General features: G+C 38.8%; 1 protein-coding gene and 1 pseudogene across 1 annotated transcript; one reads left to right on the forward strand and one right to left on the reverse strand.

The window, feature by feature from the left end:
• Positions 1-1863: 1863 nt before the first annotated feature.
• LOC102663236 (peroxidase P7) lies at positions 1864-9152 on the reverse strand. The gene is made up of 3 exons (XM_006576392.3): positions 8821-9152; positions 8215-8409; positions 1864-2572 (listed from the first exon to the last, which is right to left on the reverse strand). The coding sequence occupies exons 1-3, from the start codon at positions 9034-9036 to the stop codon at positions 2024-2026; spliced, it is 960 nt and encodes a 319-aa protein (XP_006576455.1). The 5' UTR covers positions 9037-9152; the 3' UTR covers positions 1864-2023.
• Positions 9153-15352: 6200 nt separating this feature from the next.
• LOC100792485 (zinc finger MYM-type protein 1-like) lies at positions 15353-19827 on the forward strand (annotated as a pseudogene).
• Positions 19828-23955: the final 4128 nt, after the last annotated feature.

The raw sequence follows: 23955 nt of genomic DNA on the forward strand, positions 1-23955 counted from the left end.
TTGAAGCGTGTGGGTTTTCTTGTATTCCTTCTGGGCTTGCTATGGTCCAAATCCTTGCTCCTCTTTTGCTCTTCTTGTTCCTGGATTTCTGAATTGCTATCAGATTTGGGGGAGTCAAATAAAATTTGTTGGGTCAATTGGGAATTTGGATGCCTCCCAAATTCAGAAGGGGACCTGGGAGCAAAGAACTTGTAGTGATTCAATATAAGTTTGCTTGCAAAGTGGCAGTGGCGGTTTTTGACATACTCAAATGCAATTTGCTGGTACCCTCTTCTCAGTTTCAGATATGATCGCATTAATTAATTCTGAAATGTGTAGCCCTTCTTCTATTTGACAAACGTCGAATTAATGGAAGGATATTATTGCTATTGACTTGAATAGTAGCTAGTTCTCTGATGGTGTAATCCGGGAAATTGGAGATTGGGGCAGTTTTTGGAAGAATAGATGGGTGGGGAATTTCAATCTAAAAACATTTTTTGCAACATTATATCAAATTGCAAATAATACAGACTGTTTGGTGGCTGATATGGTTGGCAATGGGTTTGGGATTAGAGGTGACGCCTTTGGAGCCTAGTCGGTCCAAGGATAAAAAGAGCTAAATCTTATATTTTAGGTTTATCAACAAAAAAATATTATTAATTTTTATAAAGGAAGAAAAAGTAACATATAATTCTTTCTTTTAAAGTAATTTTTTTCCCTTTAAATTTACTTTAGACTCCTCTCTTGTTGGGTCATGGGAGGAGGATATTGTTGTTCAACTGAGACAACTTCTATCTTCAGTCAAGTTTAGTGGGATAGGCTAGATGAAACGTATAATTGGTATTGATAGCAGAAAATAGTGTTTATAACAACAAGGAACGATGTTCACAACAAAATCGAAAATAGCTATAGTGTTTCAGCAAAAGGAACGAGCGAAATCAACAACACAGAGTCAGCGTTCTTTAACTAAACCATCACAGGTTCAGAATAGCACCTGAGATTAAGGAGAGTATAAAGGTTGGGAGAAGGTGCAGAGAAGAAGGAATTAACAGAAGGATCAGAGAAGCAAACAGGAAGAGTGTTCACCTTCAACATAACCTAGAATGAGTATTTACGCAATCTTATATTCTCCCTCCTAACACGTGCGTTTTTTTTTACCCCCACATGCAGATCATCAGCCACGTGTCCTTCATTTGTAACTGACTAACGCGCCAATTTTCCTTCCTGCTTCCCGCATGTTACACTAGACTCTGGATCATGGGAACAGAATAATACTAGTTTTTTCACGGTGTTATCTGCTTATTCATTGATTCGTGCCGGGCTGAATGCTTTATAATCAGATACATCCAACACAGTTATATATATTCTCATGAGGGAAGCAGATGAAAAACTTCATAAGTATTAATTATTTGGCAAGCGACGTGCTGTAGGTTCAGAGAAACAATGTTATTTTCAAAAATAATATTCCAGATGTTCCTATAGTGTCCTTTTTCACGCTCAGAGTTTGTTATGGTCTTGGTTCAGGTATAAGGGAGGGACCTTGCTCGAGTGGGATTTTGCTGGCGAACTGGTCTTCCAATCCGTTGGAGTGCCTATTACAATCTGGATAATTCTGGTTTTGATTGTATTTGCTCCTATACAGAGAGCTTTTGCATTTTTTTGCGTGCTTTAATTGTAATTTTCGTGCTGGTGTGGTCACACTTCATGGCCAATAACCTTTAATAAAATTCTTTTTGCTGTTAAAAAAAATACCTTGTAAGAAGATGAGAGTTGTTCCTCCTCTTATAAACTTTCAATTCATTTGTTATATCATTACTTGATGTGATATGTATAGCAAAATGAGTGTTTTATATATTATAAAAAAACTCATGGTTCAAATAAATTTTACCTTTTTAGAATCAATGCAAAAGGAATTTGAAAACAAACAATTTATGGCAAAGAATTCATACCATTACATGTATAAATAATAAATTCTTAATTGTGCACCAGTCAAGAATTATTCTGTATGTATAATGCATACTTATTGCATAATTTATGCAATGAATTAGTTCACATTCCTGCAGTTAACCCGAATTTCACCTTGATTCCCGGTGAGGGGCTGAATATTTCCCATCTTAATCATCGAGTTCGCAAAGTCCTCGTAGAAATCTTCGGTATCGTCGCTGTATTCTTTGACCAGTTCATCAGTAGAACCACCATTGAAGAGTTCTTGATCAGAGTGAAGAAGCCCTTTCTTTTGAACCAAATTAGAGTAATAGTTTATGTCAAATTTTGCCGCTGTTGAGTCCAAAGGAGAAAGGTTGGAATCACCACCGTTTGTAGGGCAAATGTATCTAAGTTGTTGTGCAAAGTTGGGATCGATGTTGGAGTCATTGTAGATATGGTCCTTAAATGTAACACAACGTGCAAATCCAATGCTGTGGCCTCCAGAAAGAACAACAAGGTCCTTCTCATCAAGACCATGGTTCTTGAAGTTGGTGATGAGTTCAGATAAGCTGAAAAATGGTGCTGGAATGCTTGCATCTGCTGCTTCACGACTTGCTGTAGTAGAGTCTCTTCTGCCAAGTCTCACCTTCCATGATGGTCCCCCTAACTGCATGGAGCATATGCACATAATTAATTCTTGTTCACAACTAGGTTCATTCATTTTTTATATAGAGATGACAGTATAGTGTTGTTCAGCTAGAATATTTAGTTCTTTCAAAAAACAAAAGCTAGAATATTTAGTAATTATTTATACGAATTTTGAGGAAGAGAAATTGTATTTAAAAAAAAATTTATATAAAGGATTTTGAATAATAAAGAGAAATAAAATAAGAAATAAGGGATATATAATAAAATAATTTATGTAATAAAAAACACAGATTATATGGTCTAAAGTGTTGTAAAAATTCGTTATACAGATAAATATAACTCTTTGAAAGTTAACTAATCAACATCATTTTGTATGTTCTCAAATTTCGTAGTAATATGGCCATCACAATTACCCTACCCTACACTTGCTCTGAACGTTACATATTTATGGGTCGGTTAAAAATCCTCCGGTTTACTTTTATACTATTCGAACTGAGTCCTTGACTCCCTGGATAATTAATAAAGTTTATATTACTTTTTAGTAACATACATTTATTTGACTTTTATGCAGTCAAAGTTCTAAAAAAAATTGCATTGCATCATCTTATGATCTCTGGTATATTTGACATCGTGATTAATAAAAAATTCGCTATGGACTAATACAATTCATAACATTAACCATAATTTCTCATATTTATATATATATATATATATATATATATATATATATATGATAAACATTTAACGCATATCATTTTGGGTTATAATTAGCTATATTCTGTTGAAATATAAACTTGATTTGGGCCTAAATTAATTATTTGGTTCCTTGGACTTAGTTATTTTGGGCTTTAGTAATTATGGGTCATGTTTCTAGAGAATTCTTGTAGTGTTTGGAGTGTCTAGATATTTCTTATGGTTGTAATATTTTCTAGAATACTCTTTCGATCTCTAGAGTTGAGAACTCTCTAGAATTAGTGTGTCTAGAGTTCTCCTTAGAGTAGTATAAATAGAGATGTAATCCTACACATTTGTATGAACCAAAAATACAAAGTTCTCTCCTCCATAAAGAATTCTCCTTCCTATCAAATTTCTATTCAAAGTCTCCAATATTCCTAAACACTTTTCCTAAACATAAAAAGCCTTATTTCCAACAAAGTGGTATCAGAGCTTCAAGATCCTCAAAAGATGGCGAATGGAGGTTTTCCTTTCCAAATGTCGATGCTCACAAAGAACAACTATGATAATTGGAGTATCAAGATGAAGGCGCTACTAGGAGCTCAAGATGTGTGGGATATCGTAGAGAATGGCTTCGAGGAGCAAGATGAAGCCTCGCTAAGCCAAGGTGTAAAGGAGACGTTGAAGGAGTCAAGAAAGAGAGACAAGAAAGCTCTCTTTCTCATTTATCAATCGGTGGATGAAGATACATTTGAGAAGATATCCAACGCAACGACGGCCAAAGAAGCATGGGATAAGCTTCAAACTTGCAACAAAGGAGTTGAGCAGGTAAAAAAGATTCGTCTTCAAACTCTTAGAGGTGACTTTGAGCGTTTGTTTATGGAGGAGTCCGAGTCAATTTCTGATTATTTTTCTCGAGTATTGGCCGTAGTCAATCAACTTAAAAGAAATGGTGAAGATGTTGATGAGGTGAAGCTCATTGAAAAAATACTTCGAACTTTAAATCCAAGTTTTGACTTCATTGTTACCAACATTGAAGAAAACAAGGATTTAAAGACCATGACTATTGAGCAACTCATGGGTTCCTTACAAGCATACGAAGAAAAACAAAAGAGAAAAATTAAACAAAAGGAGGCTACGGAGCAACTACTACAACTCAACGTAAAGGAAGCAAACTATGCAAATTATAAGAGCCAAAGAGGACGAGGTCGCGGCCAAGATCATCGACGTGGACGAGGACATGGAGGAGAAGGAAGAGGTGGTTACAACAACCACTCCAACAAATTCAACAATGGAGAAAGAAGTTGGAATCCACAAGTAACAAGAGGTCGTGGAAGAGGAAATTCATGGTCGAGGTATGACAAATCACAAATCAAGTGCTTCAATTGCAACAAGATTGGTCACTATGCATCCGAGTGTAGATTCTCGAAGAAGGTTGAAGGGAAAGCTAACTTTGTAGAAGAAAAAGGCGGAGAAGAAGAAACTTTGCTACTCGCGTGCCAAAACAAATTTGAAGAGAAAAGAAACAAGTGGTACCTCGACACCGGCGCAAGCAACCACATGTGCGGCGATAAAAGCATGTTCGTGGAGATCAATGAAGCGGCAAATGGCGATGTCTCATTTGGAGATGACTCAAAGATACCAGTCAAAGGCAAAGGTAAAGTTCTCATACGTTTGAAGAATGGGAGTCATCAATTCATATCCAATGTCTACTATGTGCCTAACATGAAGAATAATATTTTGAGCTTGGGACAATTATTAGAGAAAGGCTATGACATCCATTTGAAAGAACATAGTGTTTTCTTAAGAGATTGTAGACATAACTTGATTGCTAAGGTGCCTATGTCAAAGAATAGAATGTTCCTCTTGAACATTCAAAATGATGTGGCAAAGTGTCTCAAGGCTTGCTATACCGACTCTTCGTGGCTATGGCATCTACGGTTCGGGCACCTCAACTTCGACGGTCTAGAACGTTTAGCGAAGAAGGGGATGGTGAGAGGCTTGCCTAGCATCAACCACCCAGACCAACTTTGCGAATGATGTCTAATTGGGAAGCAATTTCGTAAAAGTTTTCCAAAGGAATCAACAACAAGAGCAACAAAGCCGCTAGAGCTCATACACACCGATGTCTGTGGACCAATCAAACCCAATTCATTTGGTAAGAATAAGTACTTTCTCCTCTTTATTGATGATTATTCCAGAAAAACCTGGGTTTATTTCTTGAAGGAGAAATCAGAAGTGTTTGAAAACTTTAAGAAGTTCAAAGCTCTCGTGGAGAAAGAAAGTGGTTTTTCTATCAAGGCCATGAGATCTGATCGAGGAGGAGAGTTCACTTCAAATAAGTTCAACAAATATTGTGAAGACCATGGAATCCGTTGCCCACTGACAGTGCCAAGATCGCCACAACAAAATGGAGTAGTAGAGAGAAAGAACCGGACCATACTTAACATGGTGCGAAGCATGCTCAAAAGCAAGAAGATGCCGAAGGAGTTTTGGGCTGAAGCAGTGGCATGTGCAGTTTACCTAACAAATCGTTCTCCAACAAGAAGCGTGCATGAGAAGACACCACAAGAAGCATGGAGTGGAAGGAAGCCCGGGATCTCTCACCTCAAAGTGTTTGGAAGCATTTCCTATACCCATGTTCCAGACGAAAAGAGGACAAAGCTTGATGATAAAAGTGAGAAGTACGTGTTTGTGGGTTACGACTCAAGATCCAAGGGGTACAAGCTCTATAATCCAAATAGTAGAAAGATCGTCATAAGTCGCGACATGGAGTTCGACGAAGAAGATTGTTGGGATTGGAGTGTTCAAGAAGATAAGTATGATTTTCTTCCTTATTTTGAAGAAGATGATGAAATTGAACAACCAATCATAGAGGAACATATTACACCACCTGCCTCACCGACACCAAGGCTGGATGAAACAAGTTCAAGTGAGAGGACACCGCGACTAAGGAGCATTGAAGAGATTTATGAGGTAACCAAAAACCTAAACGACATTAACCTCTTTTGTCTTTTTGGTGATTGTGAGCCTCTAAGCTATCAAGAAGCGGCGGAAAACATAAAGTGGAAAGACGCCATGGACGAAGAAATCAAGTCAATCACGAAGAATGATACGTGGAAACTTACTACACTTCCACGAGGACACAAAGCAATCGGAGTAAGATGGGTGTACAAGGCAAAGAAGAATGCTAAAGGAGATGTGGAGAGATACAAAGCAAGATTGGTGGCTAAAGGCTATAGTCAAAGACAAGGAATTGACTATGATGAGGTATTTGCTCCTGTTGCTCGTCTTGAAACTATTAGACTGATCATTTCTTTGGCAGCCCAAAATAAATGGAAGATCTATCAAATGGATGTGAAGTCAGCCTTCTTGAATGGTTTTCTCGAAGAAGAAGTCTATATTGAGCAACCACTGGGCTATGAAGTAAAAGGGCAAGAAGAAAAAGTCTTGAAGTTGAAGAAGGCGTTGTACGGTCTCAAGCAAGCACCGAGAGCTTGGAATGTTCGAATCGACAAATACTTTCAAGACAAGAACTTCATCAAGTGTCCATATGAGCATGCGCTCTATATCAAAGCGCAAAGTGGAGATATTTTGATTGTGTGTTTGTATGTAGATGACTTGATCTTTACAGGGAACAATCCAAGCATGTTCGAAGAGTTCAAGAAAGATATGTCAAATGAATTTGAGATGACGGATATGGGACTCATGGCATATTATCTCGGCATCGAAGTAAAACAAGAAGACAAAGGAATTTTCATCACCCAAGAAGGCTATGCCAAAGAAGTCCTTAAGAAGTTCAAGATGGATGACGCCAATCCAGTTGGCACCCCGATGGAATGTGGCAGCAAGTTGAGCAAGCATGAAAAAGGAGAGAATGTGGATCCAACTCTTTACAAAAGTTTGATTGGAAGTTTACGTTACTTGACATGTACAAGGCCGGATATTCTCTATGCTGTAGGAGTAGTAAGTCGCTACATGGAAGCTCCAACCACAACTCACTTCAAGGCGGCAAAGAGAATCCTTCGATACATCAAAGGTACAACAAACTTTGGCTTGCACTATTACTCTTCTGACAATTATAACATTGTTGGCTATAGTGATAGCGATTGGAGTGGAGACTTGGATGATAGAAAGAGCACTACTGGTTTTGTGTTCTTTATGGGAGATACTGTTTTCACTTGGATGTCAAAGAAGCAACCAATAGTCACACTATCAACTTGTGAAGCTGAGTATGTCGCTGCCACATCATGCGTTTGTCATGCAATTTGGCTAACGAACTTGTTGAAAGAGTTAAAAATGCCACAAGAAGAACCTATGGAAATATGTGTTGACAATAAATCAGCACTCGCTTTGGCAAAGAATCCAGTCTTTCATGAAAGAAGTAAGCACATCGACACCCGTTACCACTTCATAAGAGAATGCATTGAGAAGAAGGAGGTAAAGTTGAAGTATGTGATGTCTCAAGATCAAGCTGCCGACATTTTCACAAAGCCACTTAAGTTGGAAACTTTCGTGAAGCTAAGGAGTATGCTTGGAGTCACAAATCAAGTTTAAGGGGGGATGTTGAAATATAAACTTGATTTGGGCCTAAATTAATTATTTGGTTCCTTGGACTTAGTTATTTTGGGCTTAAGTAATTATGGGTCATGTTTCTAGAGAATTCTTGTAGTGTTTGGAGTGTCTAGATATTTCTTATGGTTGTAATATTTTCTAGAATACTCTTTGGATCTCTAGAGTTGAGAACTCTCTAGAATTAGTGTGTCTAGAGTTCTCTTTAGAGTAGTATAAATAGAGATGTAATCCTACACATTTGTATGAAGCAAAAATACAAAGTTCTCTCCTCCATAAAGAATTCTCCTTCCTATCAAATTTCTATTCGAAGTCTCCAATATTCCTAAACAATTTTCCTAAACATAAAAAGCCTTATTTCCAACATATTCTAGCATTACAATTTTGAAGCAACATTATAGTATTATTACTCACCGCAACGACTGAATCACGAGCTGCAACAGCCAATATGTCTGCGCAAGAAACAACTGGTTTTCCACATGCTTCGTCCACAGCTTTCTTTATGTCATCCACCACTTCAAATCCTCTAGCAGATTGCAAATTAGCAGCTGCATTCTTTTCGCTGTCAATGGAGGATGTGGAGTCTAGAAGAATGGAACCATCACAACCCTGAATCATCGTCACAAAACCAAGTCATTAATTAGCCTCACATTTTCACATCATCTAAAAATTAATCCCCACATTTTAAATAATGGGGTCTTTAAGGTAATATATACATTCATTAATCCGTATGAATTTATTTTTTTAGACTAAAGAGTATTTTGTGTCACATACTGACACTACTTTTTTTCGAAAAATCTAAAGGCATTCAAAAATGAGTAATTCCTTTCTAACTTGATTTTTTTTCTCATATATAAAAGTCAGGATTTGAATTCCATGACCACATTTAATTTGTAAGGAATCAGCTTATCATCATCACTCAAAATAACTACTTGTTATCATATTAACATGTGTGTATACATGTACACGTGCATGGATATATATGTGTATGCATATGCCCACAAGCGTAGAATGTCTTACATTAACAAAACAATCATGGAAGTGCAAGCGTAGCAATGAAGCACCCATACGACGCTCTTTCTGCACAGAAGCCTCCACAACACTTTTGATGGTGCTCAAAGCTTTAGGGCACGAATAATCATAGTAATTAGGTGACAATTGTGACAAAGCTGAGGTTGCAATAGATGCAAACACTAAGGCATGGAGAACAACAAAGAAATACCCACGTGATGCCATTATATTACTATGCAATCAATAACTGATCAATATGCAATATAGTATATAGTACTATAGTAGATGACAATATCGTCTACTGGGAAATGATAAAGCTATATTATGTATTTCAATTATTTGGATTGCTATTGCCACATTGCTGTATTTATAGAGACTCTGAGACGCGTGCTGGGGAAAAAATACCATTTTTTATTGTTTGTCCATAGAAAAATATACCAATTAACTGCACGGTATCATAGCTAGTGATGTGTGGAATGAGCCCACGAAAAAGACCATTTCACCTCAGAAACGTTCTATGTTAGGTATCATTAAAGGTATCAAGAAATCCTAAAAAAGAATTATTCAGTGATTGATTTAGTCCACCGAGGGTTTTAATTAATTGATATATGTACGCCAACCACAGCGAATAATGATAAATTTATGATGTAAATGGACAATATACATGCATGGGATACATCCTTTTCGACTAAATCAATTCCGAGTATTATATGCTGTATATTCACAGCATAAGCAATTACGAATCCTAGTTATCAATCAAGTTAACCTTTTTTCTTCTTCTTCTGAATTATTAATCAAGTCAACTAGTTGTAGTCATTTTACTGTATGCAGGTAAAAGTTTCAAAATGATACACATGGACAATCAAGGAAAATTAAATTCTACAAGTTTCTGTCAATATAATTTAATGATTTAATTACCCATTTAGTTCCTATAGTTTTCAAACTTATCAAATTTAGTTCCTATAGTTAATAAGTGGTTTTTTAATTCCCAATAATTTAATGATTTAATTATCCATTTAGTCCCTGTAGTTTATCTTTTAATTTTCAATAGGTTCCTTCCGTTTAAATTTTTTAATACGGTTAACAGAACTTGGCAAAACTCCCTCTGTATTGCACCGTACCACACCGCACCGCAAAACTCTCTGCATTTTGAATACATCTCTCTCTCGGTCACCACTGCCATCCATTGTTGGAAATTAAAACTCATTATGATTTGTTGCAACCAAGCGTTGATCCATGTCGTCCATTGTTGCAACGAACTGAGTTTTAATAATTAATTATCTTTGTAATTAATTTATTAACTTTGATCATGACAAATTTAGTTTCTAAATCTAATCATTCTCATAACAAAAGGACTATTTTGTCTTATTCATACAAAATTTAAGAGATCAATAACATATGTTGCCTGTTTTGAGATGGAATTGGATTTTTCCTTCGATGATGCATGGCTGATGATTTATAATTACTCTTCTTGCGTGACATGCTTTTTAAACTTTCAAAAAGAAACTAACATGTGTTTTCTTTTTTGAAAAGGTAATATGCCACATTTAATTCATATTGTTAAATAATCCAATTTAACAATCATTATTGCTGACTTAGCTATGTTCTTAGTTTCTCAAATTAGAGGGTCTGTTTTTATTTAGTCCTTTAAATAAAGTTTTGCATTTTTTACTCCGTCAAATTAAAAAAGATGTTTATTTAGTCCCTTCTCTCACATAAAAATTTATATTTTTTATTTCCTCAAAATTTGACAAAGGAATTAAAAGAAGCTTTTCTTTTTAAAGTTAAGATGCTAAAAAAATATAAATTTTTATTTAGAAAAATAGGCTCCCTAATTTCATGTCCTAAAAATAAAATCAAACGTATTTTATCATTACTAGATCAGAAGCTATTGTTTATTTTTTATTTTTAAATTCAATGAAATAATATTATTAAAATCGAAACAGATCGTACATCCGAACCGGTTCAACCAGAAATTAGATACATGGTTGATCCGGTCAAGGTTGGATTCGATATGTCTTCATCAAACCCCCGGTGATATCATTGGAGATACCTTATTAAAAGTACCTGAGAAACTGTACCTATAGAATTTAATTAGAAAATGAAGAAAAAGTATCGTCATTTTCATGATCATTGTTATTGTTATTATTATTATTATCATCATTATTGTCATGGTTACGCAGTTGTCTAAAATTAGACTTTCTATAAAACCCAAATGACTTTATAAAATAAAATAAAAACATGACATTGTGCTCATCATGTTTATGATAATTTTTTCAAACATTAATCAGTTTCCTTAGTTTTCATATAGGTAAATCTCGTAGGATAAATTTTGTCTTGAATAAATAAAAAAGTTTCAAAAAGTGTCCAGAAATTAAAAATGATAATTAATTTGAAAGGAAAAATGCGTATGTATGGGTGCTTCATTGCATAAGAAAAAATTGAGTTTGAGTCAACTTGTTTTTGAATCCAAGAAGGTCTTAAATGTATCAACAAGTATACAACAAAGGTTTTTATGAAGTGATTTTGTTAGGTCCTGTACTACGTGAAATATAACTGCAAAGATAAATGGGATAAAATTATGTTCTGTCTTTATTATTATTCATACTCCCTTATTTATACAAAGATTTCTGCACCAAAAGTTATAACAAACTTATGGCTCACAGTACCAATAGATTCATAACAGCATGTATTTTCTTTTATTATAATAACTAACTAAATGGGAGGGATAGTGGAAATAGGTAATGGGCATAACAAAGTAGATTTTAGTACTTGCTTAACAACCTCAAACACAGTCATTGAAGCGTGTGGGTTTTCTGGTATTTCTTCTGGGCCTGCTATGGTCCAATTCCTTGCTGCTCTTATGCTCTTCCCATTCCAAGATATCTGAATTGCTATCATCACCCTCCCTCAACCAAACCAACCTTGTCCCCAAGGTTGTAAGACCGGAGTAGTGTATCCAACGGCTCCCATGTAGTGTCCTCTTGTGCCAGGCCATCCCATTGGACTAGAACAAGCTTAGTTGGTGGACAAGATGAGGAATCCCATTTCCAATCCAAAATATGAAGAGGCTCAATGACTGGATGGTTCTAAGTGCTAATCAGAGGAAGAACGGCAGGATAAGTGGGTGACAGTCTGTGATGGAGTTTCGATAGTGAGATATGAAACTTGGGGTGAATCTTAGAATTGATACCATTGGGATGGCCTGTCATGAACAAAGACGCAAAGATATTGCTCCAAGATGCGATTCATGACCTCTGTTTGATCGTCCATCTGTGAGTGATAGGCAGTGCTCATTCGAAGCTTGGTTCCACTAAGGCGAAAAAGCTCCTCCAAAATTTGCTAATAAACAATGGATCCCGATCTGAAACCATGCTTTGTGGGAAGCCATGATGCTTACAAACTATGTCAAGAAATAAAAGGGCAGTCTTGTAAGCGGTATTGTGTGGCGATAGTGCCCTGAAATGGGCTCATTTTGAAAAGTTGTCCATGACAACCAGAATAATGGTAAAGTCGCGAGACGGTGGTAGCCCAGTGATGAAGTTCAAAGAAACATCTTTCCAGATGGCTAAAGGAATAGGTAGGGGCGGGAGGAGACCTGCCAGCCTCTTGGTGTCATATTTTTTTTTGTTGACAAACAAGACACTAGGAGACAAAGCTACGAACATCTTCAAGGATGCGGGGCCAATCAAAGTTTTGCTGCAGGCGGTGGAAATTCTTAGTGACACCTATGTGTCCTGCAATAGTAAGCTGGTGAAATGTATTGCGAATGACAACCATATCCTTCCATTTCGAAAGAGAAGCTCGCGATAGACCTTGAGGTCAGGATGTTTGGTAGGATTTTGATGGACCTTGTCCAACAATGTTGTGTATTGGGTGTCTTTTAAAAGAGTATCCCGGAGTTGATCCAAGAAGACAAACTTAGGCACTGATAGGGAGTAAAATTGTGCTTCGTCTGGTGCCGCAATTCAGGATAATGCATCTCCCACGATATTCTAAGATCCTAACTTGTACTAGATAACATAATCATACCCTAGTATTTTGGACAAATAGATTTGCTGCTCAGGACTTTGAATAGCTTGGAACATAAGCTCTTTGAGGCTTCGGTGTTCTGTCAAAATGATAAATGAATGGCCTAGTAGGTAGTGCCACCATTTTTGAACCGCGGCGGTAATGGTGTGATATTCTCAGACATAGGCCGATGCAAGATGCAAACGCAGGCAAAGCATTTTGCTATAATAAGCAATTAGGTGAGAGTTATGTTGAAGGACTGTGTCTATAGCTCGTGATGAGGCGTCTATCTCTATAGTAAAAGAGGCAAAAAAGTCTGGTGCAACCAGAACAGGGGCCTCCGTGATCTTCCGTTTCAATTGTTCAAAGGTTGTTTGGTCTTTTTCAGACCATTGGAACTTGTCCTTACAAAGCATTGAAGTAAGTGGAGCAACGAGTGCGGCATAACCCTTAATAAAACGCTGGTAGAACCCGGTTAATCCCAAGAATCCACGTAGGGCATAAGGAGTGGACGGGGCTGGCTAGGTGAGCATAGCTTGGATTTTGTTGGGATCCAGAGCCACCCCGTACGTGAATGGAGACTATGTGGCCAAGATAATGTAACATCTATTGAACAAAGAGGAATTTGGATTGGCGCAAGAGAAATTGTGCCTGTGATAATGTCTATAGAACTTGCTTCAAGTGTTGGGCATGCGACTGCGAACAAGGGTTGTATATAAGGATATCATCGGAAAAAATGGCGACAATCATTCGAAGAAATGGACGAAGGGTATCGTTCATAGTGGCCTGGAATGTTGATGGTGCATTGCAAAGACCAAATGGCATGACCTTGAATTCATAGTGGCCATGGTGAGTTCTGAAGCCTATCTTTTGGATATCGGAATCCGCCATTCGTATCTGGTGAAAGCCCCGTTTGAGGTCTAACTTGGAAAACCAAGATATGTGGCTCAATTCATCCAATAATTCGTCAATTATGGGCATGGGAAAATGATCTTTGATCGTTACAGCTTTGAAGGCTCTGTAATCGACACAGCAGTGCCAGCTGCCGTCTTTCTGCTTGACAAGCAGTATCAGAGAAGAAACATGACTATGACTGGGTTTTATCAGTCCAACATTGAGCATCAAGGCAACTTGTTGTTTGATTTCATTTTTTGGAAATGTGGGTATCGATAGGGCTTGATGTTGACTAGGTTGGTCTTAGGGGTGAGGTGGATATGGTGTTAGATTGTGCAAGAGGGTGGTAGGTGGGTTGGTTCATAAAAGATTTCTAGAAATTGGATTATGATGGAGGTTATTTGGGGAGGTGTTGGTGTCTGGTGGGGGTGTGACGAGGAAGAGGAGGTATTGGACTGGGATAGTGATGTGGTGAGGGCGAAAAGGGAAGAAAGGCTTTGTGTTTGAGTCCATCTATTTAATTGTTGGACTGAAATGGAAGTTGTGTCCAACGAACATTCACGATAAGTGTTTTTGGCTGACCCAAAAGGAAAAATGACATCGCCAACGCCTTATAGTTTGTGGTGGCGGGCCTTAATTGTTTTAACCATTGAACGCCCAAGATAATGTCTGCATCGCTAATGGGCAAATGGAAGAGGTCAGTGACAAACGTGTGACCTTGGATGTATGAGGGCACTTGCCGAGAAGTAGTGGTGCAATCCAACATGTAGTCATCACTAACCATAACGCGCAGGGTGTCTGAAGGAGACACAGGAAAGTGAAGAAAGCGAGCAACGCGGGACTGGATAAAATTATGAGTACTACCCCCATCCATAGCATGTAAGCTGATTTGAGGAACTGGGTCAGGGTCGGGATCTGGATCTGGAGGGTCGAAGTTGTCTGAGGGTAAGGAAGGGGCATCGGGACTTGATGCGAAGGGACCAACATCCTTGTCGGTAATTTGAAAGTGCAATTGAGGTTTACAACGATGGCCAGGTCATCATAGTGATAACAAAGGTCATGGTCACGCCGAAGAGCCATTTCCTCATAGGAGAGACATTTGAAGGGGATTTTTGGGGCTAGAGTTGTGTTTGGTTTAGGAAAATGAGAGCTGGGGTTTGCGGGTGCTTGGTAACGAGGCGATGTTGGGGAGTAATAGTTTTGATGGTGGCCAAGGAGTTTGGTTTCCTGGAGCTTTCCCAGGGTCACGGCTAGTGTCAACGAAGAGGGTTGAAGGGCTTACACCTTGCGACGCAAGCTTGAGGTCAAACCGGAGATGAAACAACCTAAAAGAAAGGATGGGGCAAGGCCAAAAATTCTATTGGCAAGGCGTTTGAACTTTGTATGATAATCATTGATGGAGCCTTGTTGCTATAGTTTGAACAAGGTGCCGGAAGGATCATCGTAATATGTTGGGGCAAAGTGCGACTCAAGAGCTTCGTGCATGCCTGTCCAATATGTGAGGAAACCATTTCTCAACATCCATTGGTACCAGCACAAAGTCGGGCCCTCCATGTAAAAAGAGGCGACCGTAAGGTGTTCATGGTCTGGGATCCCTTGGTAGTCGAAGAACTGCGAAGCTTTGAAGATCCAACCAATGGGATCATGTCCATCAAAACGTGGTACGTCCAGTTTCATATGGGGCCGCGAAGAGGATGGTGAAGCTGGTATTGGAGAGGAAGGAGGAGAAAGAGGAACGGTGGTCATAGCATATAAATGGAATCGAACTTAGCATTCGTGGTGTCTTGGATTTGCGCAAGGTTTTGTGTAAGAGTAGACTAGCCCTAGGTTAGGAAAGTGACTGCCTCTTCCAATCGGTCAATGACAGCCTGCTTGGTATTATGTTCTGAGGGTGACACAGGGGCAGGTCGGACCAGTTGTTAGGGTCCTGTACTACGTGTGGAAGAAAACTACAAAGATAGATGGGGTAAAATTTTGTTATGCCTTCATTATCATTCATACTCCCTTATTTATACAAAGATTGTTGCACCAAAAGTTATAACAAACTTTGGCTCGTAGTGCTAACAGATTCATAACAACATGTATTTTCTTTTATTATAATAACTAACTAAATGGGAGGGATAGTGGAAATAGGTAGTGGGCTGGGGCGGACCCATGCTGAGGCAGAGTATGGCTATAGCCACACCAGAATTTTTAAGTTTTTTTTTTTTGGGTTTCAAAACGATGTCATTTTGATTAATAGGTTTTTTAAAAATAAATCTTCCTTCTCTCTCTTGTTCATTGCTGTTGTGCTGCATGACCTAGGGTTCCTTCTCTCTCTCATTCGCGGTGAACTGTGCCTCTTCTTCCACTGCGTCGTGCACTGCCGGCGCCGCTGCCCCTCTCGGCCTCTCCACAACTCCGCCTTTTCCCTTCCACCGTTCCACGGCTTTGTTGAGGTAAGGTTTCCATGAAATAGCTTAGATTATTAACAGCCTTGATTATGAATTGTTGAAAACAAATCCAGGAATTAGGCCTCCAAAAATAGCTTAGATTATTAACAGCCTTGCTCCTACTGATCATCATATGCCTTCCTTTTTCTTAGAAATATTGAGTTATTAACAAAGAGTGTAACGGGGTTTATCTTTAGTGCATTTCTTATCATACTGAGCCTGGCATAAATAACCTGCCTGGGTAAACTTTATATACATTATGATGTATTGCAACATTACCTGGGCCTATTTTCTGATGTGCGATGATTAATAAAATCCAATATTACCTTAGGCTTAATACAATTTTTCTGATCTACTTTCATGTTTAAATTGACTTTTTATTTTCTTTGTTATAAAAGCTTAGAGCTCTTATTTCAATATTTTGATAGTTTTCTTGGGTGCATTGAAAATAATGCTCCAAAACTCCTTTCTATTACTATTACATTTCACATTGCACATCTTGTAATTTATAAAGAGCATGTGAACAGAGCATTTAGAACATTTAAATCTTTTGAACTTTTATTTTTGTAATGATGCAATCAGTAAAGGATAAACCTCTTAATTTAAATATCATACCTTTTTTTATGTTGATGTTAACTGATGGCATGCCTTGTTGGACTCCTTTCTTGTTTAACTCTTGAGCTAATATCATCACAACTATTGACATAATATTAATTGTAGGCATACTTAGTTATTTCTATCAATCCCAGATAGCAGACGCATAGCAGCTGACACCAAAATTGTTATAGTAGTATAATTGATAGTGCATAACAATATGACTGCTATATTCAAAATTTTTATACAGTTTATATAATTCATACTAACTGTATATAAAAATTCTCAAATTAAAAACAATAAAAATAAAAAATCTTAACTTGTTCATAATTAACAATAAAAAGTTATAGGTCTTAGCTCTTAAAACAAACATACTAGCAAAATTGTTACAACGGATGCCATGACTAACCAAAGAGAGAGAGAGAGAGAGAGAGAACAAAGGAGTAAAGAGAGTTGAGTTTAATCCATTCCCTTATTTATGCTTTCATGAAGGAATTGGAAAATCTAGTTGTTGAGATAGGCATTTTATCAATAAGAAAATTGTTTTTGCTCTGTCCATTTTGTTTCTTTTTTCTTCCTCTTTCAAGGACTTGGTCCTTTTCCTTTTTCACCAGATAAACCTCAAAATTCAACTTCTTGTAATGAATTATTAATGCACAGCTAAAGATAACAGTGGCTTTGAGTTAGATAATTAACTAATTTTACTGGTTTCATTGTCTCTTTATAGGATGAAGAAATTTTTTCCTGTGTTTTCTAGAGACAAATCTACTTCTTCAGTAAATCTAGAAGCATCAGAAACTCAACATCCAAGTGAGAGTATTAAAGTTGTTGATTATGAATTGTTGGAAACAGATCCAGGAATTAGGCCTCCAATTTCAAGCTATCATCCTGACATCCAAAATGAGGTAAGGAAAGCTTATTTAAAAATAGGTCGTCATCAACCTCCTCATAATTTTGTTTACCCTTGGTCTCTTAAAGGTAATCAAAGACGTAGATTTTGCAAAAATTGGTTTGATTTGTATGATTGGATTGATTATAGTGAATCTAAGGACCTAGCATTTTGCTTGCCATGTTTTTTGTTTAAGAATGTCTCTAAATATGGGGGAGATCACTTTGTGACCGAGGGGTTTAGTGATTGGAAGAATTCTCAAAGATTGGCTAATCATGCTACTTCTTCCAATAGTCATGTTGATTGTGTGCATATGAGTTATGCTCTCATGAACCCAAACCAAAGCATTAAGGCTGCATTTGTTAATCAAGCTAAACAAATGAATTCCGAATATCGTGTTCGTGTAAACACATCTCTTATAGCTACTAAGTTTCTTTTGAGGTGTGGCATGCCATTTAGAGGGAGTGACGAGTCCTTTAACTCTTTATTTAAGGGGTCATTTCTTGAGTTGGTGGACACTTTAAAGGAAATTAACCTAGAAATAGCTAATGTAATTGATTGTACTCCGGGCAATAACTTTATGACTGCTCCTACGATTCAAAAGGATCTTGTTGTTGCTTGTGCATGTGAAATAACTCAACAAATTGTATGTGATATTGCGGATGATGTATTTTGTGTTTTGATTGATGAATCCGGTGATGTTGCTGGTAAAGAACAAATGGTTGTTGTTATTCGCTATGTTAATAGTGAAGGTTTTGTAAAAGAAAGGTTTCTTGGGATTGTTAGTGTTAAAGAAACAAGTGCTAAGTCACTGAAGGAGGCACTTGAGAAGTTGTTGTCTATTAATGGCTTGAGTTTATCTAGCATAAGGGGGCAAGGATATGATGGAGCTAGCAATATACGAGGTAAGTTTGGTGGTTTGAGAACTTTAATTCAAAATGAAAATCCATCTGCTTATTATGTGCATTGTTTTGCCCATCAACTTCAATTGGCACTTGTTGCATGTGCTAAGACTCACAAAGATGTTAGTGGTTTTTTCGGTAAGGTCAATATGCTTGTTAATTTCATACGGTCTTCTAATAAGAGACAAGAATTGCTTCGGGACAAACAAGTATCTCAATTTGCTAAATTGATTGAAGAGGGTCAGATAGAGACTGGTAGTGGATTAAATCAAAAATCGTCTATTGCTAGAGCGGGTGACACTCGTTGGGTTCCCACTTTAGGACTCTCACTAGTTTGATGACTATATATGGTGCCATTATTGAGGTACTTGAAGAAGTCGGAAAAGATACGTCATTTGAAAATATGGTGAAACTATGCTTTTGCTAGATGTGCTTCAGTCCTTTGATTTTATTTTCATGTTATACATGATGGTTGAGATTTTTAAGATTTACAAATGATTTAAGTATAGCGCTACAAAAGTGTGATCAAGATCTTTTGAATGCTTTATCACTTGTCAAAGCCACCAAAGAAGAATTACAAGAAATGAGGAATAATGGATGGGAAAAACTTATATCTAAGTTTATGGAAATTTGCAATAAGCATGATATTGATATGCCTGATTTGGATGCACCGTATGTGCAAGGGAAGAAACCTAGATGACATGCTACCACTTCTAGTGTTTCTAATTTGCATCATTATAAGCATGATTGTTTATTTAGTGTTTTAGATTTGCAGTTGCATGAGCTCAATGCTAGGTTTGATGAAGAGAATACTGAACGTTTACAATGTGTTTCATGTTTGAGTCCCTCATCATCATTTGAAGATTTTGATGTGAAAAAATTGTTGAGGATGGTTGAACTTTATCCAAATGATTTTGTAGATGTGCCGGAAGTGGTGGTGCGACATCAGCTTCAGAATTATGTTAAAAATGTTCGATGTGATCCAAAATTTGCAAAGTTAAATGGACTTTCAGACCTTTGTGCAAAGCTTGTGGAAACAAAAAAGTGCAACACATTTGATATAGTTTATAGGCTTCTGAAGTTGGCTTTAGTCTTGCCGGTAGCAACTGCAAGCGTGGAACGTGTTTTTTTAACTATAAAGTTTGTGAAGAGTCAGCTATGTAACAAAATGGGTGATCAATGGTAAAATGATCGTCTTGTAACTTTTATAGAAAGAGATGTTCTTGAAACAATCAACAATGATGTTATTTTAGCTCATTTTCAAAAAATGGGTAGTAGACGATTTTCATTGTAAATAAATTTCATTAAACAACATTATTTCTTATTTTCAATATATTTTAGTCTATAATTTCTTTTATATTTTAGCCACACTGATATTTATTGTCTGGATCCGCCCCTGGTAGTGGACATAACAAAATAGATTTTACTGCTTGCTTAATAGCCTCAAACAATGTCATTGAAGCGTGTGAGTTTTCTTGTATTCCTTCTGGGCTTGCTATGGTCCAAATACTTGCTCCTCTTTTGCTCTTCTTGTTCCTGGATATCTGAACTGCTATCATATTTGGGGGAGTCAAACTAAATTTGTTGGGTCAATTGGGAATCTGGATGCCTCCCAAATTCAGAAGGGGACCTGGGAGCAAAGAACTTGTAGTGATTCAATATAAGTTTGCTTGCAAAGTGGCGGTGGCGGTTTCTGACATACTCAAATGCAACTTGCTGGTACCCTCTTCTCAGTTTCAGATATGGTCGCATTAATTCTTTCAGAAATGTGTAGCCCCTCTTCTATTTGACAAACGTCGAATTAGTGGAAGGATATTATGGCTATTGACTTGAATAGTAGCTAGTTCTCTGATGGTGTAATCCGGGAAATTTGAGATTGGGGCAGTTTTTGGAAGAATAGATTGGTGGGGGATTTCAATCTAAAAACATTTTTTGTAACATTATATCAAATTGCAAATAATACAGTCATCGGTTGATCAACAAAAAAATATTATTAATTTTTATAAAGGAAAAAAAAGTAACATATAATTCTTTCTTTTAAAGTAATTTTTTTTCCTTTAAATTTACTTTAGACTCCTCTCTTGTTGGGTCATGGGAGGAGGATATTGTTGTTCAACTGAGACAGCTTCTATCTTCAGTCAAGTTGAGTGGGATAGGCTAGACTCTGGATCATGGGAACAGAATAATACTAGTTTTTTCACGGTGTTATCTGCTGTTAGCACCCAGGATAATGAAGGCACCCACAGCAGCACCATGACTGGTAATGGACCCGATAACGCCACAACAAGACCCATACGCACAGTAACCAAACCCAGATATTTGCAGGATTATGTCAACTAAGATCCACGCCCACACTTACACGTAATGCATGTCAAGCACCAGTTTAGCACGTGTAGATAATCTGTTCAAGCTGTTAGAGTTGTTAGGATTTTATTTCCGTTATGGCCGTTATGACAGTTAGCTTGTATTCCTCAGCAATATATAAGTTGCTGAATCTTCATGAAATAATAAGAACAAGCAGATTCAGGAACTTCAGGAGGTCCCTACCTCGAACCAGGGAACCACTATAGTCTCTCTCTCTCTCTCTCGTGCTCTTAACAAGTGGTCCGACCTGCCGCCGCTGCCATTGCCATGGCCGAGCACGGAACCAGGAAAGCAACCACTGACCGCCTCGAAGACGCGATTGCGCGCCTCACCTCCAGCCAGGCAAACCTTAACGAGCGCTACACTGATCTTTCCGGCAAGGTATATTCCATTTTGGATCACCTCCAGTTACGTGATCTACAGCAGCACCCTCCTTCCGTCAGCAACATGAGCGCCCACCGCAACTTCGTGAAGCTCGATATTCCACGGTTCGATGGTCGTGACCCCCTTGGATGGATATTCAAGATGAACCAACTGTTTCAATATCAGAACACCCCGAAGGAGGAAAGAATCACCGTGGCTTCGCTGTACCTCGATGGCGCCGCCCTTAGCTGGTATCAGTGGATGTTCACGAATGGTTTAATCTCATCGTGGCAAAGCTTCCTCGACGCATTAGAGTCACGATTCGCCCCAACTTTCTATGATGATCCAAGAGGTGCCTTATTCAAGCTAGTTCAGCGAGGGTCCGTTAATGATTACTTAACGGAGTTTGAACGCTTAGCTAATCGCGTCACAGGATTACCTCCACCATTCTTACTAAGTTGTTTCATATCGGGTCTGAACCCCGAGCTCCGACGAGAAGTGTTGGCCCTCCAACCGATCTCCCTCCTCCAGGCCACTGCCCTCGCAAAATTGCAGGAAGATAAGTTGAAGGATAGAAGGTCTTTATCATAGCGTCCCCATCCGCCGCCGACATCTATTTCCCCGGCCAACCTCAGCACCAAACCAAAGACCCCTTACGTCCAACGAACTCCGGAGGAGATGGCGTTTCGCAGGGAAAGAGGCTTGTGCTACAACTGTGACGACAAATGGAGCTCAGGTCACCGTTGCAAGGGAAGGATCTTACTCTTCGTTGCTGACGATGTCACACAAGATTCCGGCGAACCAGGTATCACTAATAATACCATTGACTTTGACGATAATCTGAGCAACCCTGACCCTACATCAGACTCTAGTTCCCCCCATATTAGCCTTCACGCCATGGCAGGGTCACCTTCACTGGAAACTTTTCGAGTTTACGGCACCATTCGAAGCGCACGAATCACGGTCCTAATCGATAGTGGGAGTACCCACAATTTTCTTCAACCTCGAGTCGCAAGCTTCCTCCATCTTGCCACTGAAAGCACTCAACCTTTACGAGTCCTCGTGGGCAATGGTTCCACTCTAGATTGTGATAAGCGTTGTCCTGACACGCCGTTGACTATTCAGGGCCATTCGTTTCCGGTAACTTTCCATCTCCTGCACATCAGTGGCGCGGATGCCGTTCTGGGCGTTGACTGGTTACGGCAATTCGGCCCCATCACCACAAACTATGCTGACTTCATGATGCGATTCACACACCAGGGGCAGGAAATCTCCTTGCAAGCCGATGTCGCCACCAAACCCGAACCAGCATCAGCAAACCAAGTAAAACGTATGCTTCACACAGGTTCGACTTCTGCTTTATTCCACTTATGCATTCTCGACTCTAATCCCACAGATTCAACTACCAACCTTCTCTCCCCTATAATCAAACCCATCACCGAACTTCTTCTCCGATACGACCAACTCTTCCAACCACCGAAACACTTACCCCCATCACGAGAAGTGAACCATCGCATTCCTCTCCTTCCGTCCACCGCCCCAGTTAATGTACGGACTTACAGATACCCACATTTTCAGAAGGCGGAAATCGAGCGACAAGTTGCAGAGCTATTATCCGATGGGTTAATCAGGCCAAGCACAAGCCCGTATTCATCTCCGGTCCTCTTGGTGAAGAAGAAGGACGGAACATGGCGGCTGTGTGTAGACTATCGGTCCCTTAACTCAGAAACCGTACGCAACAGGTTTCAAATACCTACCATCGAGGAACTACTGGACGAATTAGGCCACGCTTCATGGTTCACTAAACTTGATCTCAGGCAAGGATTTCATCAAATCCTTATGAACGAAGCCGACATCGAGAAAACTGCGTTTAGAACGCACCATGGGCACTATGAATACATGGTGATGCCCTTTGGGTTATGTAATGCGCCTTCAACTTTTCAGGCAGCAATGAACCACCTTCTCGCACCATTTCTACGGCGTTTCGCAGCGGTGTTTTTTGACGATATTCTCGTCTACAGCGAATCACTCTCCTCTCACGTCCAACACCTTGATCTCATCTTTCAGGCACTACTACGAGGTGAGTTCTACCTAAAGCGCACTAAATGTTTCTTCGCTCAGAGGGAATTAGAGTACCTCGGCCATATAGTTTCCGGTAAGGGAGTAACTCCAGAACCATCTAAAGTCAGGGCCATCACACAGTGGCCAATTCCCGCAACCGCCAGGGACCTCCAGGCCTTCCTCGGGTTAACCGGGTTTTATCGGAAATTCGTACGCAACTATGCCGCCATCACAGCCCCCCTAACGAGTCTTCTGTGTAAGGATGCATTCGAATGGTCCATTGAATCCCAAGAAGCCTTCAACAAGCTCAAATCCGCAATGTCCGATACTCCGGTATTAGCTCTTCCCGACTTCAGCAAACCATTCGTGGTCGAGACTGACGCTTCAGGTACAGCCATGGGGGCCGTTCTCACCCAAGCAGGTCACCCACTGGCATTCTTCAGTAAGAACTTCGCCCCTAAGCTACTAACTGCGTCGACATATGTGAGAGAGCTACACGCTATCACTTCTGCGGTACGCAAATGGAGGCAATACCTCCTTGGAAGCACCTTCACCATTCTTACTGATCACAAAAGCCTCCGAGAGCTTATGACACAGGTGATTCAAACACCTGAACAACACTATTACCTATCTA

This window comes from Glycine max, chromosome 3 (genome assembly GCF_000004515.6).
Source record: "Glycine max cultivar Williams 82 chromosome 3, Glycine_max_v4.0, whole genome shotgun sequence".
In the NCBI taxonomy this organism is placed as follows: domain Eukaryota; kingdom Viridiplantae; phylum Streptophyta; class Magnoliopsida; order Fabales; family Fabaceae; genus Glycine; species Glycine max.